At 34.9% G+C, this 20,649-nt stretch overlaps 1 protein-coding gene across 2 annotated transcripts in view; it reads right to left on the bottom strand.

Moving 5' to 3' along the window:
* LOC124362192 (aspartic proteinase A3-like) overlaps positions 1 to 20,649 on the bottom strand; it is a 33,515-nt gene that overhangs the window by 2,934 nt on the left and 9,932 nt on the right. For both annotated transcript variants that reach the window (XM_046816481.1, XM_046816480.1), the window contains exons 2-7: positions 14,965 to 15,100; positions 11,943 to 12,066; positions 11,724 to 11,842; positions 8,922 to 9,118; positions 8,221 to 8,331; positions 5,607 to 5,751 (exon numbers count right to left, since the gene is read on the bottom strand). In XM_046816481.1, the coding sequence (XP_046672437.1) occupies positions 5,607 to 5,751; positions 8,221 to 8,331; positions 8,922 to 9,118; positions 11,724 to 11,842; positions 11,943 to 12,066; positions 14,965 to 15,051 (783 nt within the window). In that variant the 5' untranslated portion in view covers positions 15,052 to 15,100. The remainder of the gene's footprint in view (positions 1 to 5,606; positions 5,752 to 8,220; positions 8,332 to 8,921; positions 9,119 to 11,723; positions 11,843 to 11,942; positions 12,067 to 14,964; positions 15,101 to 20,649) is intronic.

Genomic DNA, 20,649 nt, shown 5'->3' with positions numbered 1-20,649 from the left:
ACTGTAACAGTATTAGTGACGACAAAAAGGTTAGTACGTTACTAACAGTCGTGGGTGTGAAAACGTACAGTTTGTTACGAGATTTATGTACGCCGGAAAAAACCTTCAGTGAAAAAGTTTGATGAATTAGTGAAGTTAATTCAGGACCATTTGTACCCGAAGCCATCATTCATAGCTGAAAGGTACAAGTTCAGCAAAAGGAATCAGCAGGAAGGAGAATCAGTCGCAGAGTACATCGCCAGCCTCAAGAAGTTGTCTGCATACTGCGAGTTTGGCGCATCCCTCAACGACTATCTCAGAGACAGACTGGTGAGCGGCATCAGGAGTGAGTCGACCAAGCAGAGGCTGTTGGGAGAGACCACCCTAACCTTCGACCAGGCTGTGAAAATCGTCTGCTCAGTGGAAGCGGCGGAGAAGAATGCGGCGGCATTGACAGTGAACGGCGGCAGCCGGGTCCAGCGGATGGCAGCGCATCACCACCCACATGTGAGAGTCGGCGGCAGCGGTGGCAGCGCGAGCTACAACGCAAGGCACGAAGTCAAGGTGCAGTGTACCTGCTGTGGGCAGTGTGGTCACTATAGGAAGCAGTGCAAATTGTTTGGTGTTGTGTGTCACAAATGTGGTAAAAGAAATCACATATCTAAGGTATGTCGATCTACTGAAATTAGTAAGTTACCAGACAATCAGCTTTCGAAAGTTAAGAAAGGTATATCTTATCAGTCTAATTTTCAAAACAAGAAAAACAAAGATTATAAGATACATAATTTTGTAAATGATAGTTCAGAACTGTCAGATTCAAATAATTCTAAGAATTATGTTCAGAGTGATGAAAATCTTGAGAGTTATGTCGAGGACATACAGAATTTATTTAAAGTAAATGAAACTCACCGTAAAAGAATTAGAGTTGACCCAATTAAGATTAAAGTCCTAGTGCAAGGTCGAGAAACCATATTTGAAGTTGATACTGGAGCTAGTGTCACAGTGTGTAGTGAGGATTTTTATGAAAATAATTTTAGTTCTTGTAAATTGTTAGAAAACGACCTAACTTTGAGTTCGTACACTAATGAACCTATTATACCTGTGGGCAAAGTTAATGTTGATGTTTGCTATGAGAAAATACATAAATGCTTAGATTTGTATGTGATTAGAGGAGGTTCACATCCTTTAATGGGTCGTGATTGGCTTAAAGTACTGGGAGTTGACATTTCGTTTAAAAATAACTTGTGTGTTATAAACAGACCTATAGATAACAAGGCTAATTTCGAGACAATGACGTCCGAGCTAACTAATCAATTTCCAGAAGTGTTCACTGAGAAACTAGGTCAGTATACAGGCGAACCAGTAAAACTAAATCTAAAAGAAAATGCTAGACCTAGGTATTTTAAGCCAAGACCGATACCATTCTCATTGAAAAGTAAGGTAGAAAAAGAACTACAACGCTTAGTTGACGAACAAGTGTTAATTCCAGTAAGCAGCTCGGAATGGGGAACGCCCATTGTACCAGTATTAAAAAAGAACGGTGAAATTAGGCTATGTGGAGACTTTTAAAGTTACTCTAAATCAGTATCTAGAAGTAGACAAGTACCCTATACCTAGAATAGAAGATTTATTTGCAAATTTACAGCATGGAGAACGTTTCTCTAAAATAGATCTTAGTCAAGCCTATATGCAATTAAAGTTAGACAGTGAGTCACAAAAATTATGTACAATTAGCACGCATAAGGGTCTTTTCTCATATAGTAGAATGCCTTATGGAATCTCATCAGCCCCAGGCATATTTCAAAGAGTTATTGAACAATCTTTGCATAATTTAGAAGGCATATCAGTGTTCATGGATGATATTCTTATCACCGCACCTAATAACGAAACTCATGTAAGTAGGTTGCAAGAGGTTTGTAAACGCCTGAGTGAAAAAGGATTTACCGTAAAGAAAGATAAATGTACGTTCTTTGTAGACAAAATCGAGTATCTTGGTTTTAGTATCGATAAAGATGGACTGCATACCTCTGAATCTAAAATTAAAGCTATAAATCAAGCACCTGTACCTAAATCTGTCACTCAAGTCAAAGCTTTTATTGGCTTGGTAAATTATTATGGAAAGTTTATCAAAAATTTGTCAACAATCTTGAGTCCGTTGTACAACTTGTTAAAAAAGGACGTGCCATTTGATTTTGATGAAAAATGTCTCAAATCATTTAGCCGTGTCAAGGATGTTTTGACTAAAGCACCAGTTTTGGCGCATTATGATTCAAAGTTGCCTGTAAAACTAGCAGTAGACGCAAGCTCGACAGGGCTGGGCTGCGTACTTAGTATCATAACCCCTGAAGGCGTTGAGAAACCTATTGCATACCACTCTCGTACTTTATCACCAGCAGAATGTCAATATTCACAAATAGATAAGGAAGCTTTAGCAGTAGTATATGGAGTAAGGAAATTTCATCAATATTTGTATGGCCGAAAATTCACATTGTGTACTGATCACAAACCTTTAATTAGCATATTTGGACCGAAAAAGGGTTTACCTGTTTTCGCAGCAAGCCGATTACAAAGATACGCATTATTTTTAAGTGGATACAATTTTGATGTACAGTATGTAAGGTCAGAAAAGCATGGTAACGCAGACGCATTATCACGCTTACCATTAAGCACTAAACACGTTGTAAATAATAACAATGAACCAAGGTGGAAAGGTACCTATTTACACTGTATCGCTGAAAGTTCAGTACCATTAACTTTTGAAGATGTAAAAGCTGAAACCCAAAATGATCCTATTATAAAACAAATACATAACTATGTGATGTACGGATGGCCAAATTTTTTGTCAGGAGAGAATAGGGAATTGTTACCTTATTTCCAAAGGAAGGTCGAGCTAACAGTTGAGCATGGCATTGTTATGTGGGGATATAGAATTGTTGTTCCTAACAAGTTGCGTAGCTACATATTAAATGAGTTACACGCGAGTCACTTGGGAATTGTAAAAATGAAGTCAGTAGCAAGATCCTATATTTGGTGGCCAAATATAGATGAAAACATTGAAAGCCTAGCGAACAATTGCTCTTCCTGTCTTATGGAACGTTCTAGTCCTAGTAAGAGTAATCTACATGTTTGGCACTATCCATCTATGCCATGGGAAAGATTGCATATTGATTACTTGGGTCCTTTCAAAGATAAGACCTACTTGGTAGTAATTGATGCTTACACTAAGTGGTTGGAAGTATTTGAAGTAGGCTCTACTTCAGCTAAGCTAGCTATAGAAAAGTTAAGAGAACTATTTTCTAGATTTGGATTACCTGTCACTATCCATAGTGATAATGGACCACCATTTACCTCAGTTGAATTTAAAAATTTCATGCAACTTAATGGTATAAGACATACATTTTCACCAGCTTATCATCCTCAGTCTAATGGTCAGGCTGAGAACTCAGTTAAGTATGCTAAACGTAAAATAAGATTGGCTTTTCAAGAAAATATTGATACTAAAGTAGCCTTGAATAGGATGTTATTTGATTACAGAAACTCCGTTCATAGCACTACTAACGAGACACCTGCCAAATTAATGTTTAATAGACCACTAAGATGCAGGCTAGATTTACTCAGACCTAATATAGCCAGAACTGTGCAATTAAAACAGGACAAACAAAAAGAATATTTTGGCGGTAGAAAAACGAGAATTCTATTTCCTAATCAATCTGTATTAGTGAGAGATTATCGCTCTAAAGACAAATGGATAGAGGGCATTGTAATAAAACAGTTAAATAATGTAATGTATTCTGTTATGACAAAAACTGGTCTAATTTGGAGTAGACATATTGATCAGCTGATAGGACTACACAGTAGTATTGTTGACAGTGACAGTCAAATTCCACCATCTCAGGACCGTACAGTTGCGGAGCGTGAGACAGGCGCTCAGTGTCCGCCAACTCCAAGCCCAGTCAGAATTAGTAACACTGACCTCACTAGATCAGCTGGTCTCTCCCCCTCCTCACCGCATCATACCTCTCCATGTCACATCACTACCCCTCATTCTAGACCACGTCTTTCTCTACCCTCAGCTGTTCCTTCTCCTGTCACTAGAACAGCTGATCATACAAACAGATACCCAACTCGTATTAGGAAACCTGTAGAGAAATTAAACTTGTAAATAACTTACAGTACTTAAGGATGACATTTAATAATGATATGTGTTATTTATATTTATATGTGTTTATTATATATTTATTATTACACTTGTATTGTTTAATTTATCTATGACTTGTGTGAATTCAATTTATTTTGAAATTTGGAAGGGAGGAAATGTAATGTATTGAATTACAATAATAATTATAATAATAATTATTATACATATTATAAATTGTTACTGGCAAGTTAAAGCCACAGCCAAAGACCAACTGTATGATCTATGATGCTGTGACGTCATATGGGGTGATTAGTTTGAATAAATGCCATTGGCTGTTCTCATCACGCCACCAGATCACACCACCTACCACTTCCAGTGTCCTGCCCTTGTCTCTCTCTCTGTTACCCTCCAACCTTAACCGAGCACAGTCGATGATGTAAACTAATTCAGTCTTTTATTCCGATTCCCCGTAACCCGTACACAACAGTTTCTCACCACTTGGAAGGTCACAAAGAAAAGAATATGAGCTAGAGACAAGAGAAAAACAGTATTCATAAAAATCAGAGTGGAGATAATGCATGGCGTTGATATGCGCAAGACATTGGCATATCAAATAGATTATTATTGTTTTTGCATTATTTGCCCATAACTTTTGCTAGAAACAGTGTAGAGGTGTTTTCTTAGTGTCATAGTGTTTCTACTGAATAGACCTTGAATATGAAATGTCACAAGATAGGAGTTGAAGTATGTAAATTTAAAGTTACCCCCAATGAAAAGGGGAGAAGAATTTTTTACCCTCAAAAATCCAAAAAAAGTAATTTAATAAGTAAGGTAAGGTTGTACATGGATATCTCAATTTGTTTGGAATATGTCCATTTGTATCAAGACTTAATTTACACCTTGTATATATGTATTACAATTATAAAACTAAACAGAGTATATCCATTATTTTACCTCACACAACTTAAATATTTACAACTTTGCCCATTTCCCCAAATGAGATTTTAGGGAGGTGGCTCAAAATTATTAAATTTAATAACCCATTAAGTGACACCTCATATGCAAGGCTTGATCAAAGAAGAACAGTGGATACTAGAGCTGGCTGAACTGTAAACAGCCAGTACTGAAGTATTCTATGGCATAAACAGGAGTGTATTGGAAAAGCTTTATCATGGTCCCTAGAATGTGAGGAGGACAAACTCAGAGAGTAGGATAAGTTAATCTAAGTTTACAATTTAAGAACTTTTACAGTTAAAGGAGCTCAAAAGACCTCTAGTTACAAAGGTACAGGCTACAAGTCATATTTTCTTCATGAAAAAAAGATAAAGCTGGCAATACTTCTAAACTTTTATTGATATAAAAACCTTAAATTTTTATAAAACAGTGAATAATACTACAAGATAATGCCTGCCTTAATTTAAATAATAATTTTTGCAACATTGCTTGGTTTCAAGTGTCATCTATTTGAGCTCAGGTGGGGAAAACTTACAATGTACAATCCCAAAATTTCTTTGGCCCCAATGAGATTGTTGATGGCCTTTATCTGTCCTGGAGGACCAGCAATGAGGCTGGTACCTGAGTCCACAATGGCAGTCACATTGTCCACTCCAACGTCCTGTGAATCTACTGTTATTCTACAAAAGACAGATATTAATAATTATTGGTGCTTACTTACTGTTGTGTCAATAATAAGACCAGAAATATTGAGGGAATACGTTTTATTTCACAAACTATTTCTCTCCCAATAATATAATGTTTGTCAGTTAGCTACAGTTATTAATTAGTGATTGCAAGTAAACTCCATTATTCTATCAAAGTATCATTGGAAATTTTTTTATTTGATCTAGGTAAGTTAGAGTTAAAATTCTTGTCTTTAAAAGACATGATTTTTAGTAGAAATTTCTTAAAATTACTTTTTTTATTACCAGTTGTTAATAAAATAACATTATTTGTTTTCTTTAATAAAATTATCTTTTTCTTCTCACATAAATTAGAAACAGTATGATTTTGCAATGAGAGCTTCAAATGACTGGGAACTTAGACCAGCTCAAGAAGTTCTGAAAGTGATCTGTAAATCACCAAGAAGACTATTGTTTCTTACAATCACCACTTTACTCATCATGTTTATTCCTGTCATTAGTTTTGCTCTGAGAGGACAATAGGATTTTAAATGTTAGCCATTGTTATATGCAACAAAAATAGAAATAGAACACTACATTTTCGGAATTATCTATCCTCTTCATCAGGTGTCACAAACCTAATGCGTACTGTTAAACATACACAAAAATAAAACATTAAAATAACTTCTGTTCTGTTTTGTTTACTGAAGAAAAGAAGCTGAGGAAACGTCTTCTTCATCATATAGAGACATTTGTGCTTCCTTCTGGGGTGACAGATGCTCAGGATGGGTGAGTTTGGAGGTAGATGCACTCAGGGGATAGTACTCCTTCATGTTTAGGCTAGCAACAGCTTTTAGCTAGGGAGCCTCCGCATTACACTAGAGCTATTGATTAACCCTTTTACCACAATGTCAACATTTGCGGTTAGTGATGTACCGCTCCTGGCCAACCATGCTTTTAAGATGTGTCACATCAAACTTTTCTGTGGCCATTGTAGGTTCAACTGGAAGATATAAACCAGCTAGAAGTGAACCTTCTTCTGGGGCACACCAAAAACCTTATTTCAAGATGTGAAATCTAATTGTCAAGCTGAAACTACAAAATGTCTTAATGTCTCTGTAGAAAGTTCTAACATGCATTTATGTAATTGCAAAACATAAACCAATTTAAACAAATAAATTTTCTAAATTTACACAAGATACAAAATAGCTAAACTTTTCCAGCCTGCTGACACTCAAGTCTAGTAATATGCTTTAGACTTTTGACACTTTATTGGAACATTTTATAGTATCAACTTGACAATAAAATCTGTGAAACATATTTAATAATGAAAACATAAAGTTATTTAAATACAAAAGATGGACATATGCTGTTTGTCATCAAGATCATAACCTTTTTTAGGAGAGGCCGATCTCCTTGTACGTCTTATTCAGCTGATCCTCATGGACCACTGGCCTGTGTGAGGATCTTATCAAACAGAATAAGGGGAGCGTCAATACAGTACAAGGTTATGGTACCGATAAAATGTGCAATGACCACAAACAGGATTTGAACCTGTGCTATCTCTAACTCAGATCTAAAGTCCGTATTAAACCACTCGGCCATCGCACTCCCTATCAATATTGATCCAACAAGTTTTGGAGGCGTTATCATAAAGAAGCAAAATATTCTGAAAACTTTCTTCAATAGCATATTTATTATACATTTTTATGTATTACTTTCATATTTCAAATGTTGCTGTAAATATATATTTCCTAGTGATATAAGTAATCTTATTATAGTCTAATATACTATATTCTTTATAGACCTATGAATCATAAGTTCAGTTTCAATTATAGGCACTTCAAATATCCAAACAAAATAAACATACTGCAATAAATAAGTTAAAATTTTGTATCACCAAGTGTTTGGCTTAGACTTAACACTAACTTTACATCACTGTGTAGTAATTCTTGTTATGAGACTAATGTGATATGAAAACCTTTCATTAGCCAATCGCACTGAAATTCTGAAATCTTGATCTGAAATTATTCTACAACAATTCATTAATATTAACTAAAGCAATTTAAAACAAGAACCTGTAAAACTTTTGCTTGTCGCATTTTATAGTTTGCTTTATAAATCAAGTTTTAAGAATATGAATACACAGTGAAGAAGTATAATGAAAAATGCTCAATCTTCTAGAAAAGTGATGACCCTGTAAATAAATTTATAAACTACTTTAACTTATTTACATACATTGATGAAAAAATGTATCAATTATTGAGCATGTCCATTATTATCCTTCCTGTAAAACAAGAACAACACATTACTTCCAAGTCTTTCTTGAATGGAAGGAGCCGAATACAGTTCAGAACTTGAGGAATGTATTTAAGGAGATTAGGTCATATTTGAGGGACAGTGGTTCCTCTTCCCACTTCATTTCAACACGTTTCCAGACTAACCTCATGTGCTTAATGTACAATGTGTTCAATAAATTAATACCTGTCCAAAAAGAAACTCCAGAACTTAGCTGGCTTTATGAGTGGCTTGAATGTGAACCTGCCCGAGTAGTGAGACTTGTCCGTGTAACCAAGGGCCAACTCCCCTCCTTCTCTGGAACAGAGGAAACAGAAGTCAACAAAACAATTATAACTGACCACTTGAAAACACCGCAGAAAATTAATGCTAGAGAAGGCATTGTTATTTTTACATGTTGTACAATATATGTACAACATTACTCATTATAAGCTTTTGAAAGTTAAGGTTTTTGTATCAGCTAGTGAAATGAAATAATTTATAAGGCCTAAGAACATATTTAAATAAAGAATTTCAATTTTGAATTTTCTTTTTGCCTCATAAACTTTAAAAGAAAAAAAGATCATTTTCAAGGCTTAAATCCAGATTACAGGTATATAATTCTAAGACAGTTGAATTGAATTTTAAACTCATGAACATGGATTGTGGAGTTTATATTTTGGGGCTGGTAGTCCCATAACTTTAATTTAGGCGATATACAGCCATTTTTGAAGTAAATAATTTATTGCATTCGATTTCGAACCACTGCTCCATTCCCATAGTCCAATAATTTATGCAGCCCTTCATGTGGCTTATTGGTCCGTAGTTTGGGAGTTCACCACAGCATCAGAATCTGTTACAAAACTGCAGGACAAAAGCTTTTACTTGCCTCATTATTGAATACTTACTCGCTGAGATAGAAGGAGAAGAATGGCTTGGCAACCACTTGCTGCTTGATCAAATTGACAAAGGGAGGATTTTCCTTGCTCTGTGCAACACTTTTGAAAGCTAGACCCAGAATTCCATCAAATTCACTCCAAATGAACATCAGACTAGGATCAGTAATCTCAGCAAATGTCTGGTTAGTTACTTCCAGCCCTCCGATCTAAACATTAAAAATAAGGAAATTGTTTTAGCATTCCTTAGATTTCCATGGTCAATATAGGGTGGCTCAAAAGTCACTGGACAGTTGGTTAAAAGAAGAAAAAAATAACAGCAAGACGTAGTACAATAGTTTTTGTCCGTGATGTTGGTATTACTAAATGTTGGTAATTATGCCTTTTTAAGTTGGCAATACAATGCAATGAAACACACAACAATCAAACTACAGTAGTGAGTTCATCTGTGACACGTGTTTAAAGCTGTAGTCCCTGAATTATTATTTTTGTAATAGAAATTTTGTTAAACATTAGTCATAATGTTAATGAAAGAAGAAAGGATTTTTGCGTTAAAAACATTTTATAAAAGTGGTGCTAGTGCAGTTATTAATGAATGGGGAATACACTTTAGATCAAAACCACCGTCTAGACAAACAGTGTACGACATACGAGATAGATTTGAACAACATGGATCTGTTATGGATGCATCAAGGTCTGGCCGCCCAACAACAGTCTCAACTGATGACAATTTATTGCGGGTATGTTTAGCTGTGACCAAAAGTCCTCGAAAATCGACCAGATGATTAGCATCTGAGCTGGATTTATCAAGAAGGTCAGTGCAAATAATGTTTTACAAACAGAATTATAAATCTTACATTCCACGTTTATTACATGGGTTACTTGAAGATGATCCAGATCGACGACTTCAGTTTTGTGGATTGATGCTTAACCAACACAAACATGATCCTAACCTTTTTAATAAAATTATTTGGTCTGATGAGGCCAATTTTAAGTTAAGCGGACAAGGTAACAGATATAACTGTACTTATTGGTATACTGACAATCAAAGTCTTTTGTTAGAGCAACAGCTGAATCAACCTGGTGTGAGTGTTTGGGGGGCAATATCATAATTTGGCGTACTTGGACCATATTTTTTTGAAAGAACAGTGACAGGAGATAAATATTTGGATATGCTTTAGAATTACGCGGTACCAGGACTCATGACGTTTGCAGAAAACTTTCAAGAACTTTACTTTCAACACGATGGTGCTCCACCACATTACGCCACTGCCGTTCGCGATTATTTAAACGAACGTTTCCAAAGAAAAGTTATTGGTCGAAGGGCAAATATTGACATGCCCCCACGTTCACCAGATATCACACCAATGGATTTTTTCCTATGGGGAGTAGTCAAGGACTCTGTTTATTCTCGAAAGCCTCATACTATTGACGAACTGAAAGATTACATACATGACGCATTTTATAATTTGGACAATGATCCCACACTATGCTGTAGAGTATGTAACAGTATTCCAGAAACACTTCAGAGATGTATTAATGAAGACGGAAAACAATTTGAATATAAAAAATAATTGTAAGTATTGTTTGTAATAAAAAATAATTTCAAATAAATCTAGTCTTGTTTTAATCAACTGTCCAGTGACTTTTGCTCCACCCTGTATTACTACTGTAGGCTACAGAGTACATGAGTGGTTTAAAAACAAACTAGACATACCAACAAAAGTAAAACAGAATAGAATAGAAATATTTCTTTATTTAGCCTAAATTATGGCTGTACTGTTTTCTCTTACATTTAACCTTGAGCAAAAATGTTCCCTCCCAGAAAAGTGACTTCTAAGTAAGATTTACAGTGAACTTGTAGTTTTCTTAAACACATGTATGGTTTTAATTGTTTCACTATTGCAATTGAGTTTTTGTGGTAGATAGGTATTGAAAGTGATATTTATTACCTAACTATCTTCAGAAAAGAATGGTCCTGCTGCCTTTTAAATAATGGGAACCAATGGTGTACCTATGAGTAAGATGAGGGGACCTTAGGCCCCTCCTTAACACTGACTATAAACAATATTCATACAGCAGCAATCCAACTTGTTTGAAATATATTATTTAAGTAGTTTACTTTGAATTAGGCTTATATCATTTTTCAAATTTACATTTATTCATATTTATCCCATACCCCCCTGCAGTGTGCTTTTCAATCGGATTCATCCCCTTAAAGCTGTTCTAGCTACTCCACTGTTATAAGCTATAAGGCCTTATTTAGCAGGTAACAGTTGATAGAACAAATAAACCCATTCAAAGGAATAGAAAGCTGTTTGAATAAAAACAAAGAGATAGAAGTAATTAATTGCTTAGTTCATGTTATGCTTTTCAAGAACACAAAAATATTCTTAACATGGTGGTTTACAGAGAAGATCCAAATTCTCATGTAGGTTTGTGGGCTAGACCATTCTGCCTATCAGGACGATGTATACATATGTATATAATAAAATATTCAGTTGTTAAGGATTATTCTGTTTCAACACAAACAAGGTGAAGCATTTTCTATCTTTACCAGATGGATTATGGACAGAAACAAGTTTTTAGGGTTAGTCTATTCTGTATTTTAATTACTCAAATAACATTGAGTTTATATGGATCCAACATGGGATCCCCATGATATAAAGTTTTAATTTGGAATGCAACACTAGAATCAGGAATACAATATAAAGACTGACATGATTTTGCCCAAGAATTGATTTTATGTTCTTAGTATGGTACTTAGGCACTTATTAAATGTCTTAACTTCTAAATAAGAACAAAACTACTTACTGTGAGAACATCTCTTGACAAAAATCCAGAAGCAGAACCAGTCACGTACTTGATGGAGAATGGTCTGCCATCATCTTGATAAGTGGAACTTTTCTTGCTGTTGTACTTCGAATGAAACCCTGTAAAATCCATAGACCACTAGGAATGCTACAAGCATTGACAGTCACCTGTTTACTTATTCCATCATTAATTGAAAAATCAACACAAAAGAGTACTTACAGCAAACAATGTCCCAAAACTTGCATTTGGACGACGGAATCCAGAGATCAGCTGATCCCGTATCAAACAAGACAGTGAAGGTCTGTCCAGGTGTGCCAAGTGAAATCTCCCCATAATATTGGATCTGTAGCACAACATGGATAGTAGAACAAATTCTGCTACTTAGTAATTTTAAGCAGTATGTTTTAAATCTCACTGTTATAGAACATAGTAAAACTCTGAATTAATGTTTTCTTTACCCAATCTGTTAGAGTACGAGTACATAACTTGAAGATAAGCCTTAGAGATCTATGTAATCAAAGCTGCCAATATCACTAAGGGGGCTAGGAAACTTTCTCTACGGACTGTCTGTCTGTCTGTCTCTCTGTACACATGATACCTCAAGAACAAATTGAGCTATAGGCCTTAAATTTGCATGAAACCAGTGAGTTTCCCATCTTGCCATATTTCCTCTTATCTTTCCTACCAAAATAACTTACTTGATTTGGTAATAATACAGCATAGATTTCGTACTCCTTACAGTAATACACCAAAAGCATAGCTGTTCTTTCTTTTCCTGCTCATACTACAGTGGTTGAAATCAAGCAATCTGTTAGTGATACTTTTCATCAAAGTAGTAATGGTTAAGGTAGCAACATTAAGTAAAACATACTGATTTTATGTATTATTTCAAAAGAGTGATTACCTGTATATTGATGCCGATTAGATGATTTATGTAACAAAATAATAAGTAACTTGATTATTGTAATACTGAATTTCAATAGTGATAGTATGAGGGGAAACAAACAAATTTATACATTAATTAAACAGTAACCAATCTATGGTGAACCACTGTTGTGGTTAGATGTACTTCAATATAGAATAAAAATAAGAGCTAATCTGGAATGTGAAAGCACTACATCATTCTTACTTGATAAATCTAAATATAAGCCGTTAGATAGTGAACTTAGTGGAAGACAGGATTACTTTTAGTTCTCCCTTATCTCTCACTGGGTAAATCAGTTTTGGACAAACAATGTTCCCCACTCTTACCTCTTCATCTACAATAGATCTGATAAACAAGATAACCACTCCCTTGATGTTATGTAGGCCTAATGTTAAAAAGATACTAAATTGCAAATTTAAAATTTCTTATTTGTAAGTTTCTCTAATAAATTTTTTAAATATAACCTAAAAATATATAAGGGTTTTAAAAGTTTACACTTGATAAATCGCGACCAACTTCACCTTAAAGTGAGGGTACCAAACAAACACTCAAATCATATGAGAAAGCTATCTTACTGGAAGCTACACATTTCTAAGTCAGGAAAAGAAGTCATCAGTATGCAGAGAGTTAATTTCTTTTAATGGATATAAATGTCATCAAGAATTATAGAAATATCTCCCACAATAAAATACAATAAATAATACATCCAGCTTCTAGGTCAGGTACAAAGAAAAAGGATGACAGGTGGGAATTTCTTCCATTGACTGTAGTTTGTACTATCGGATATGTCATCAGATAATGATGATCATTATGTTGAAGGAAATTTGATTTTTTGCTAATGAGTAGCTCCGATTTCAAGAGTTATTGAAATGACTAATCAAGTGTAAAGTACTGCAACATTCAGGTGGATTCAATGTGACTTCAACCCTGGTGCAAAGAGAAGAAAAAGAATGCAGGGCCAAAATGAAGTTTTCTACCTCAGAGTGGAATTGTTATAAGTACAGTGTATCCACAAAGTCATGTCAAACTTTTAATTGATTACAGCTACTCAATTATTGATCGCAGGTTTATGAAATGGACATAAATTAACACAGTTTTTTATAAAGATTATTTTAATTAGGTGAGTTAGCTACTGTTCTGATATGAGGCTAACATTTTTACAGCCATAATGGCAACTTTTTAAAGAAACGTTCAGTATATTTAGTGCCTACCAAAGTTTTATACTGTAATTTCAGTACAGTGTGGGTATCATCGAGTGTTTCATGAAAATCCCTCTGACAGACTCAGCATTTATTGATGAGATAAGACATTTCAGGAAATAGACAGGTTATTGGAAAAACGCGAACAGATAGGCTATAAAAAGGTGATAAAACCGTCGAAAACATTAAAAAAAACCATTTTATAAGAAGTCCAAAAAAGTCTGAGCGGCTACGTGGATGTGAGTTCAATGTCTCTAAGTATACAGTTTACAAAGTTTTGTAGAAAAGACTTAAATTGAATGGTTAAAATCCCCAACTATTGCATGCTTTGAAGCCAGATGACAAATTAAAAAAGTATGACTTTGCTGTTGTTCTTCTGAACAAAAATGGACTGGATCAACATTTTATAAACTAATTTGTTTTTAGTTTTGAGGCTACCTTTCACTTTTCTTGAAATGTGCATTGTCATAACATTTGTATATTGAACATTTAAAGCAACAAATCAGAGCTGCAATTAAATCAGTTACCCCAGAAGTTCTAATCAAAATATAGGAGGAGATTAATGTTTGCTTGGACGTCAACGATGCGATTCATAGTGCTCATGTTGAGCTCAGATAAACTGACGTAAAACTGTTTATAGTAGTATTTAATCCTATTTTAATCTCACTCTTGTGCTGTATATACTTTTGTAAATAAAATTACTTAAATGTATGACATGACTTTGCGGACACACTGTATAGCTCTGAGCAAATAAGTGTACAGAATGACACACCTGTTGAAGGTCAGAATCTACAATGTCGGTGGGTTTTAATGGGATGAGATGTGTAAATAGAGAATTTTTGCAATGGTCATAATCAGCATTTTGGGTCCTAAAAAAACTTTTATATTTTGAGGTAGAGAAACCAAATAATGTATTTTGGCGCCAACAAGGTCTAGGACAGAGTAGTGGGTCATGTGAGATTTCTTATTGACCAACATAGATCTCGAAGGATAATAGAACTATCTTGCCTTCAGATAAGTATATCCAATTTTGATGTTCACAAGGTTTTTGGAGCTCTTCTAACGGAGCCAGGACTCTGTAGCTGAAACTATTACCTATATTAATTATTTCACTTACTCCTTGAAAGTCATACAGATTCACTTCCCCAGTTGCTCCAGGGCCATATTTCTGCTGAAGTCTTTGCACAGTTCTCTGGAGATACATCTGTGGGTTGTCATGGTAACTGTTGTGGTGAATACGCTTTAACGGGATTCTGAAACATTATTTGAGCTGTCACATATTGAATATGTATGTACGAGTTCAAGTGTTACGAATTCATTACAAAAGTGTTTTCTAACCTCTGCTACGTGAGATACCAAAAAATATAATTATTTAACTCATTGGGGATATTCTTTAAACATTGCTATAAAAGTCAATTATCAAAACTGTAAATGTTTGCATGTAACATAGTTACAATTGAATTGTTTTCATTGTAGTATGGAATATTAATTACAGTGGCTGTAGAAAAAAAACACCAATACAGATTTTTCAAACAAAGGTTACAAACTGTATTTTACCAATTGCGTCATAAGGTATTCTAAAAACAAACAAGCTAACCCATGCTTATTGCAGTCTTACAATAGCACACCCAGCACAAAGTGAAACTGCTTCAGGGATAAAGGAGTGCAGCGAGTCTGTGTCGTAATAATAAATTAAATTATACTTGTCAGATATAAATTGATATTCCCTGGCTTAACAGAATGGAAATAGGAAAACATGTAAAATCAGAAAGTAAGGACATATTCTATATTGCATCTGAGTTACAGAGGGCTTATGTATACTTTCCAAGAACCAAATTAGAAGATAATTAGCCAATATGGCCTCATAAACCATACAGGGCAATCAATTTATCCTAATTTCAAATTTTGCATGACATTAGTTTAAACCTTGAAATAATATTATGTTAAGTGCTATTTATGTTTCTAAATTTTAATGGGCTGAGTCATATTATATCATAGGTGCTCATCTAGATGGAGCTATGAATTACTATTTAAAAGTTCTACCTCATTGGACTTCAATAATTAAGTAGCAAGTACTAAAATTAATAGCAAATCTTAGGAGTTACTCAACCAAATATCATGGAATTATACAATAATTTTTTAATTGTTACAGTCTTGAACTTCAGTGGTCTGACACATACTGTTCTTTAAACTTATAAACCCAACTTTTTCAAAGAGAACCTTCCAAACGATCACTTACTACAGGAGTGTGTATAACTATTTAAAAATAAATGCCTATAACCTGTAATACAACAGAAAATTTTGTGTGGAGCACTGAGTACCTATTTAGTAGTAAATTTTAGTTCCAATAATATGAGATGATGAGTTTCTATTCTTCAAATTCAAACCCTCATCAAGCCAACAATTTACCCAACAGGGATCACTTCTGGCTGGTTTATACCTGCCTTATTCCAGTTCAACCTACGATTGGTCACAGCAAAAACCAAAATGTCACTTAAATCTGGGCAACCTTATGGATCTCCACACACATCACTAACTGCAAATGTCGAGTTTCTGGGGTGCAAGGGCAATTCGATAGGTCTCGTCTACTGTGGGAGATGACTCTTGGAGTTGATGGGATTCATTCCCTAACCTCAGAGGTTCTTGCTAGCCTCAACATAAGGGTGTGCTACCCCCTGCTGCTTTGACTGGCGTGGCTAGTTCAGAGCTGGCATCCCCTCTTTTTTGAAGGGACATGGCTTGAGATTATTGCCATAAAGTTTCCGCATGGATTATGATAGGAGGGGTCTCCTACCCCCAACCTTACCCATCCAGAATATCCTGTCACTCCACAAGCAGCACAAAGGTCCTTATAGGACTAGGTCACTTTATAATTTTCTTGTCCTAAGAGAACAAAAAATGGCCAAAAATAGCAAGGATTATATTACAAAAATTATCTGCTTGAAAAAGCAATTTTTTATCATTTAATTCTCCTCAGTTCTGTTAATATCTGGCTGTAATGAATTGACCTTGAGGTGCCTAATTTTAAATTAATAAGTACCTCCATATTATTATCAGTTCTCCTTATAAAGTGTATACTTTTTACAAAAATTGTTGTAATTTTATTTCTGAATAACCAATAAAAACATTTACCAAACTAAAAAGTGTTTGAATGTGTATTGTTTATAACTTTAAAATAAGATATTTCTCATAATTCTATTATTGTAAATAATTTTGTGTGTTTAAAGTTTACAGCTAAAATCAAGATAGTCAAAAGCACAAAGCTACCTCATAAAACAGGTGCTCTTATTACGTCTGTACACAACCACACAGGTGCAGACAACTAACACAATCAATCTAACATCCATTATATATCAACGCATATTTCATTTAGTTGTATAAAATTGTATTTGAGATAGCTGCCCCAACCCAAACACTGCATTACTCCACCACTTAAATATATGGAAGCATAGATAAAGAAAACTACTATGTTTTTATCTATGGAGAAGTTAGAAAAAAGATGCGTTTTAAAAAGGTTTCAATTGATTTCTTATAAGTAACTTTCTGTTGATTACACTTAAAATCCATTACTTGTAAAACACAGTGCCTTCTCAATCAAATCTGGTTATCACTACAACTAACTGTCAAGTTGTTCATTTAATCTAATTCATCAGCGATAGTACTTCTGCTGCTCATTTTATCTTGAGTTGCCAAACAGTAGTTTAAATAACTATGGTATGAAAAACTAATAATATTATATAAAAGTATTATATGAAATATATTATTGCAATGCATAGTTGCAAGTATAAACAAAAAATTGCAGTGGTGGTGCAAGGACAATTAAAATGCCCAGAATAATTTAAACACAATTTCCAGGATTTGACCTTTATACACAAAATTGAGATAGTATGTTTACTTAAATCATGGTTTTTCCAGCACATTTAAATTATAGAAATAGGTATTAATTTTTGTAATATTAACCTAATAATTTTAAGGGTATATCAACTGTTTTGAAAGTGATAACTAAATTATTGCTATTCTGCTGCTAGCTTCGTATCTTGAAGACCATCGCTTCACCATGTCAGTGGGAGAATTCTCATTGTCTCATCAGTTGCACAACCGAGAACTGAGACAATGAGAATGCTTCTTCATTTAGACTAACTATATTTTGTAGTCTAGGTGTCTGATGTCTATAGAATGTAACGAGTTCATTTTGATATTTTACAGCAAACTTTAAATTAGGAGCTTTACCTTATATTTTATGCTTATTACAACTAAGCAATTAAAGTTTTTAAATTTGAATGCCATTTTCCAATATGGCAGTCAACTTTTAAATTTCTTATGGAAATCCATCTTTTAAAATTAATACTTTCGGAGATCCCAATGGTAGCCATCTTGAGATTACCTACCTTAATTACCGGTACCTCCACCTTAGTCGATGACCAGTACAACTGGATAGACAGCGTCAAAGTAAAATGAATTTTAGAATATTTACAATATTTACATTTTTACATGGCGCCAGGGCTTATGATAGTGCATCGAAGAACTCCCCGACTGAATAAAAGGGCCTACACAATAGCCAGCTTTTAAGTTGGGTTTCAAAGTGAGGAGGGTTGAGTTCTTTGAGATTATCTGGAAGGGCATTATACATGCGAAGCGCTAAGCTAGGATAGCAGTTCTTCTTCTTACTAAGCCTACAAAAAGGTACATCCAGATGGTGCTTCTTCCTGGTGTTGTAGGTATGGAGTTCGTTTCTTTCAGCAAAGTCTGAGATGTTAAGTTTTAAATTGGTCAGGCAGGAAAGGATGTACTGACCATAGACTGTGAGAATTTTAAGACTCACAAAGATAGGCCTACAGCTATCCAGAAACCCTGGAGGCGAGATGACATGAAGAGCTTTCTTTTGGAGGAGAAGAATATCCTTACATCCAGCAGCATGGCCCCATATGTGCAGCCCATAGCTGATATGGCTGTGGAACATGGCGAAGTAAACTGTCAAAAGATACTTATTAGTCAGCATAGGTTTCAGTCTCCGCAGTAGATGCAGGGCTCTAGAGAGTCTGATGCATACACTATTCGTATGGCTCCTCCATGTAAGCCCTGGGTCAAGAATAAATCCCAGGAGCTTAACTTCGCTCAGGCCAAAATTGTTGTCAGATCTGGAAAGAGTGCACATCATCTCCTGGGTTTTCCCCTCGTTCAGGCACAAGCCATTCGCGGCAAACCATTCCTTTGCGCTGGTAAATGTTTGTAGAGCAGCAAGCCTGGCGTTTTCTGGTGTATCGCCACGAGCAAAGATGGAGGTATCATCTGCAAACAGAAGCATGTCACCCAGCTGGCTGATGTCATTAATTGTAATTAGAAATAGGACTGGGCCAATGACCGAACCCTGAGGAACACCATATTTCACTGCTTGAGGTTGGGAATGCGCTCCGCCGGTGCACAGGATCTGTTTTCTGTCTGTGAAGTAGGACCTAAAAACCTGTAAAACCATTCCATCAACACCATAGGCTCTCAGTTTATCCAGCAGTTGACTATGCGGAACACAATCAAACGCCTTGCTTAAGTCGGCCAGAACAAGTGCAGTTGAATCACCAGCCTCGAAGCTCTCTAGGACCTGGCTAACCAAACTCAGAACCGCTGTCAGAGTAGATCTATTCTTCCTGAATCCATGTTGAGATTCAGAGAAGAGATTTTCATGTTCAAAGTAGTTTACAATTTGACCTTTGATCACAGACTCATAAACCTTGGCGAAAACTGGTATCACCGATATCGGCCTATAACTCCCCATAGCCTCCGGGTCACCCTTTTTGAAGACCGGTACGGTTCTAGATACCTTAAGTGACTCAGGGAAAGCTCCACAGCTCATACAGGCGTTAAGAACAAAACTCAAAGGATAGGCTATAGCATCGATGACATGCTTCAACATAACTACATTCATTCCGTAGATGTCCTGGCTCTGAGAGCTCTTAAAGTTTTGTACAATTTGTAATATTTGCTTAGGTGTTACTGGGGACCAGCTCGAGAGATTGGTAGTAGGCCTATTAGACTGTGGTACGGAACCTGTGCACCCAGGCAAAAGCGAATTGGCATTGGTGTGGTTGGTTGCAGCAGAATTTACGATTTTGTCAACTTCGTTTAAGAGAAACAAATTAAATTCAGAGATGATCACCCAGTTGAAAGATGTGGGCTAAACAATGTTTACTATATTATATTAGAGGTAAATATGAAACAAGTATGATATTAATATTTTACGTAATATAGATTTGTATACTGTATTATAAAATAATAATCGTTATTCATAATTTTTATCATATGAATAATGTACTGTATTATAATTTCCTTGTAATATAAACTGTGGATGTCTATAACATATTATTTGAAGGTGGAGATTGTTTCAAAAATAACATCTTTTGTAAACCGTTTTTGAAACCCTTTGAAATAATCAGGACTAAATCAAATTCTTTGTTGATATTATTATACTCTCCTAATTTCACAACATAACACAAATAACAAAAAAATACATACTAATAAAAGTTTTGAAATATTGTTGGTTTATATTACAATTTTAGAGAAATTAAGAAACACTGTAACAAAACAGATTATTATAGTAATAATTACTACATTGTTAATTATTAACAATTGTTCCACTCATCTACTGGCTAAGTATAATCTATGTATTATAATATATAGTTACAGATATGTTGCAATTTAGTTAATGAAAATGAACAAGATCGTACACCAAAGTTAGAATAACATACATAATGAAAAAGATGTTTTAGAACATAGTAGGGAAAATTGTACAGCATAAACTAAATATTTA

The sequence above is a fragment of the Homalodisca vitripennis genome, chromosome 5 (genome assembly GCF_021130785.1).
Source record: "Homalodisca vitripennis isolate AUS2020 chromosome 5, UT_GWSS_2.1, whole genome shotgun sequence".
Classification (NCBI taxonomy): domain Eukaryota; kingdom Metazoa; phylum Arthropoda; class Insecta; order Hemiptera; family Cicadellidae; genus Homalodisca; species Homalodisca vitripennis.
This window is presented reverse-complemented; position numbering and strand designations above follow the sequence as displayed.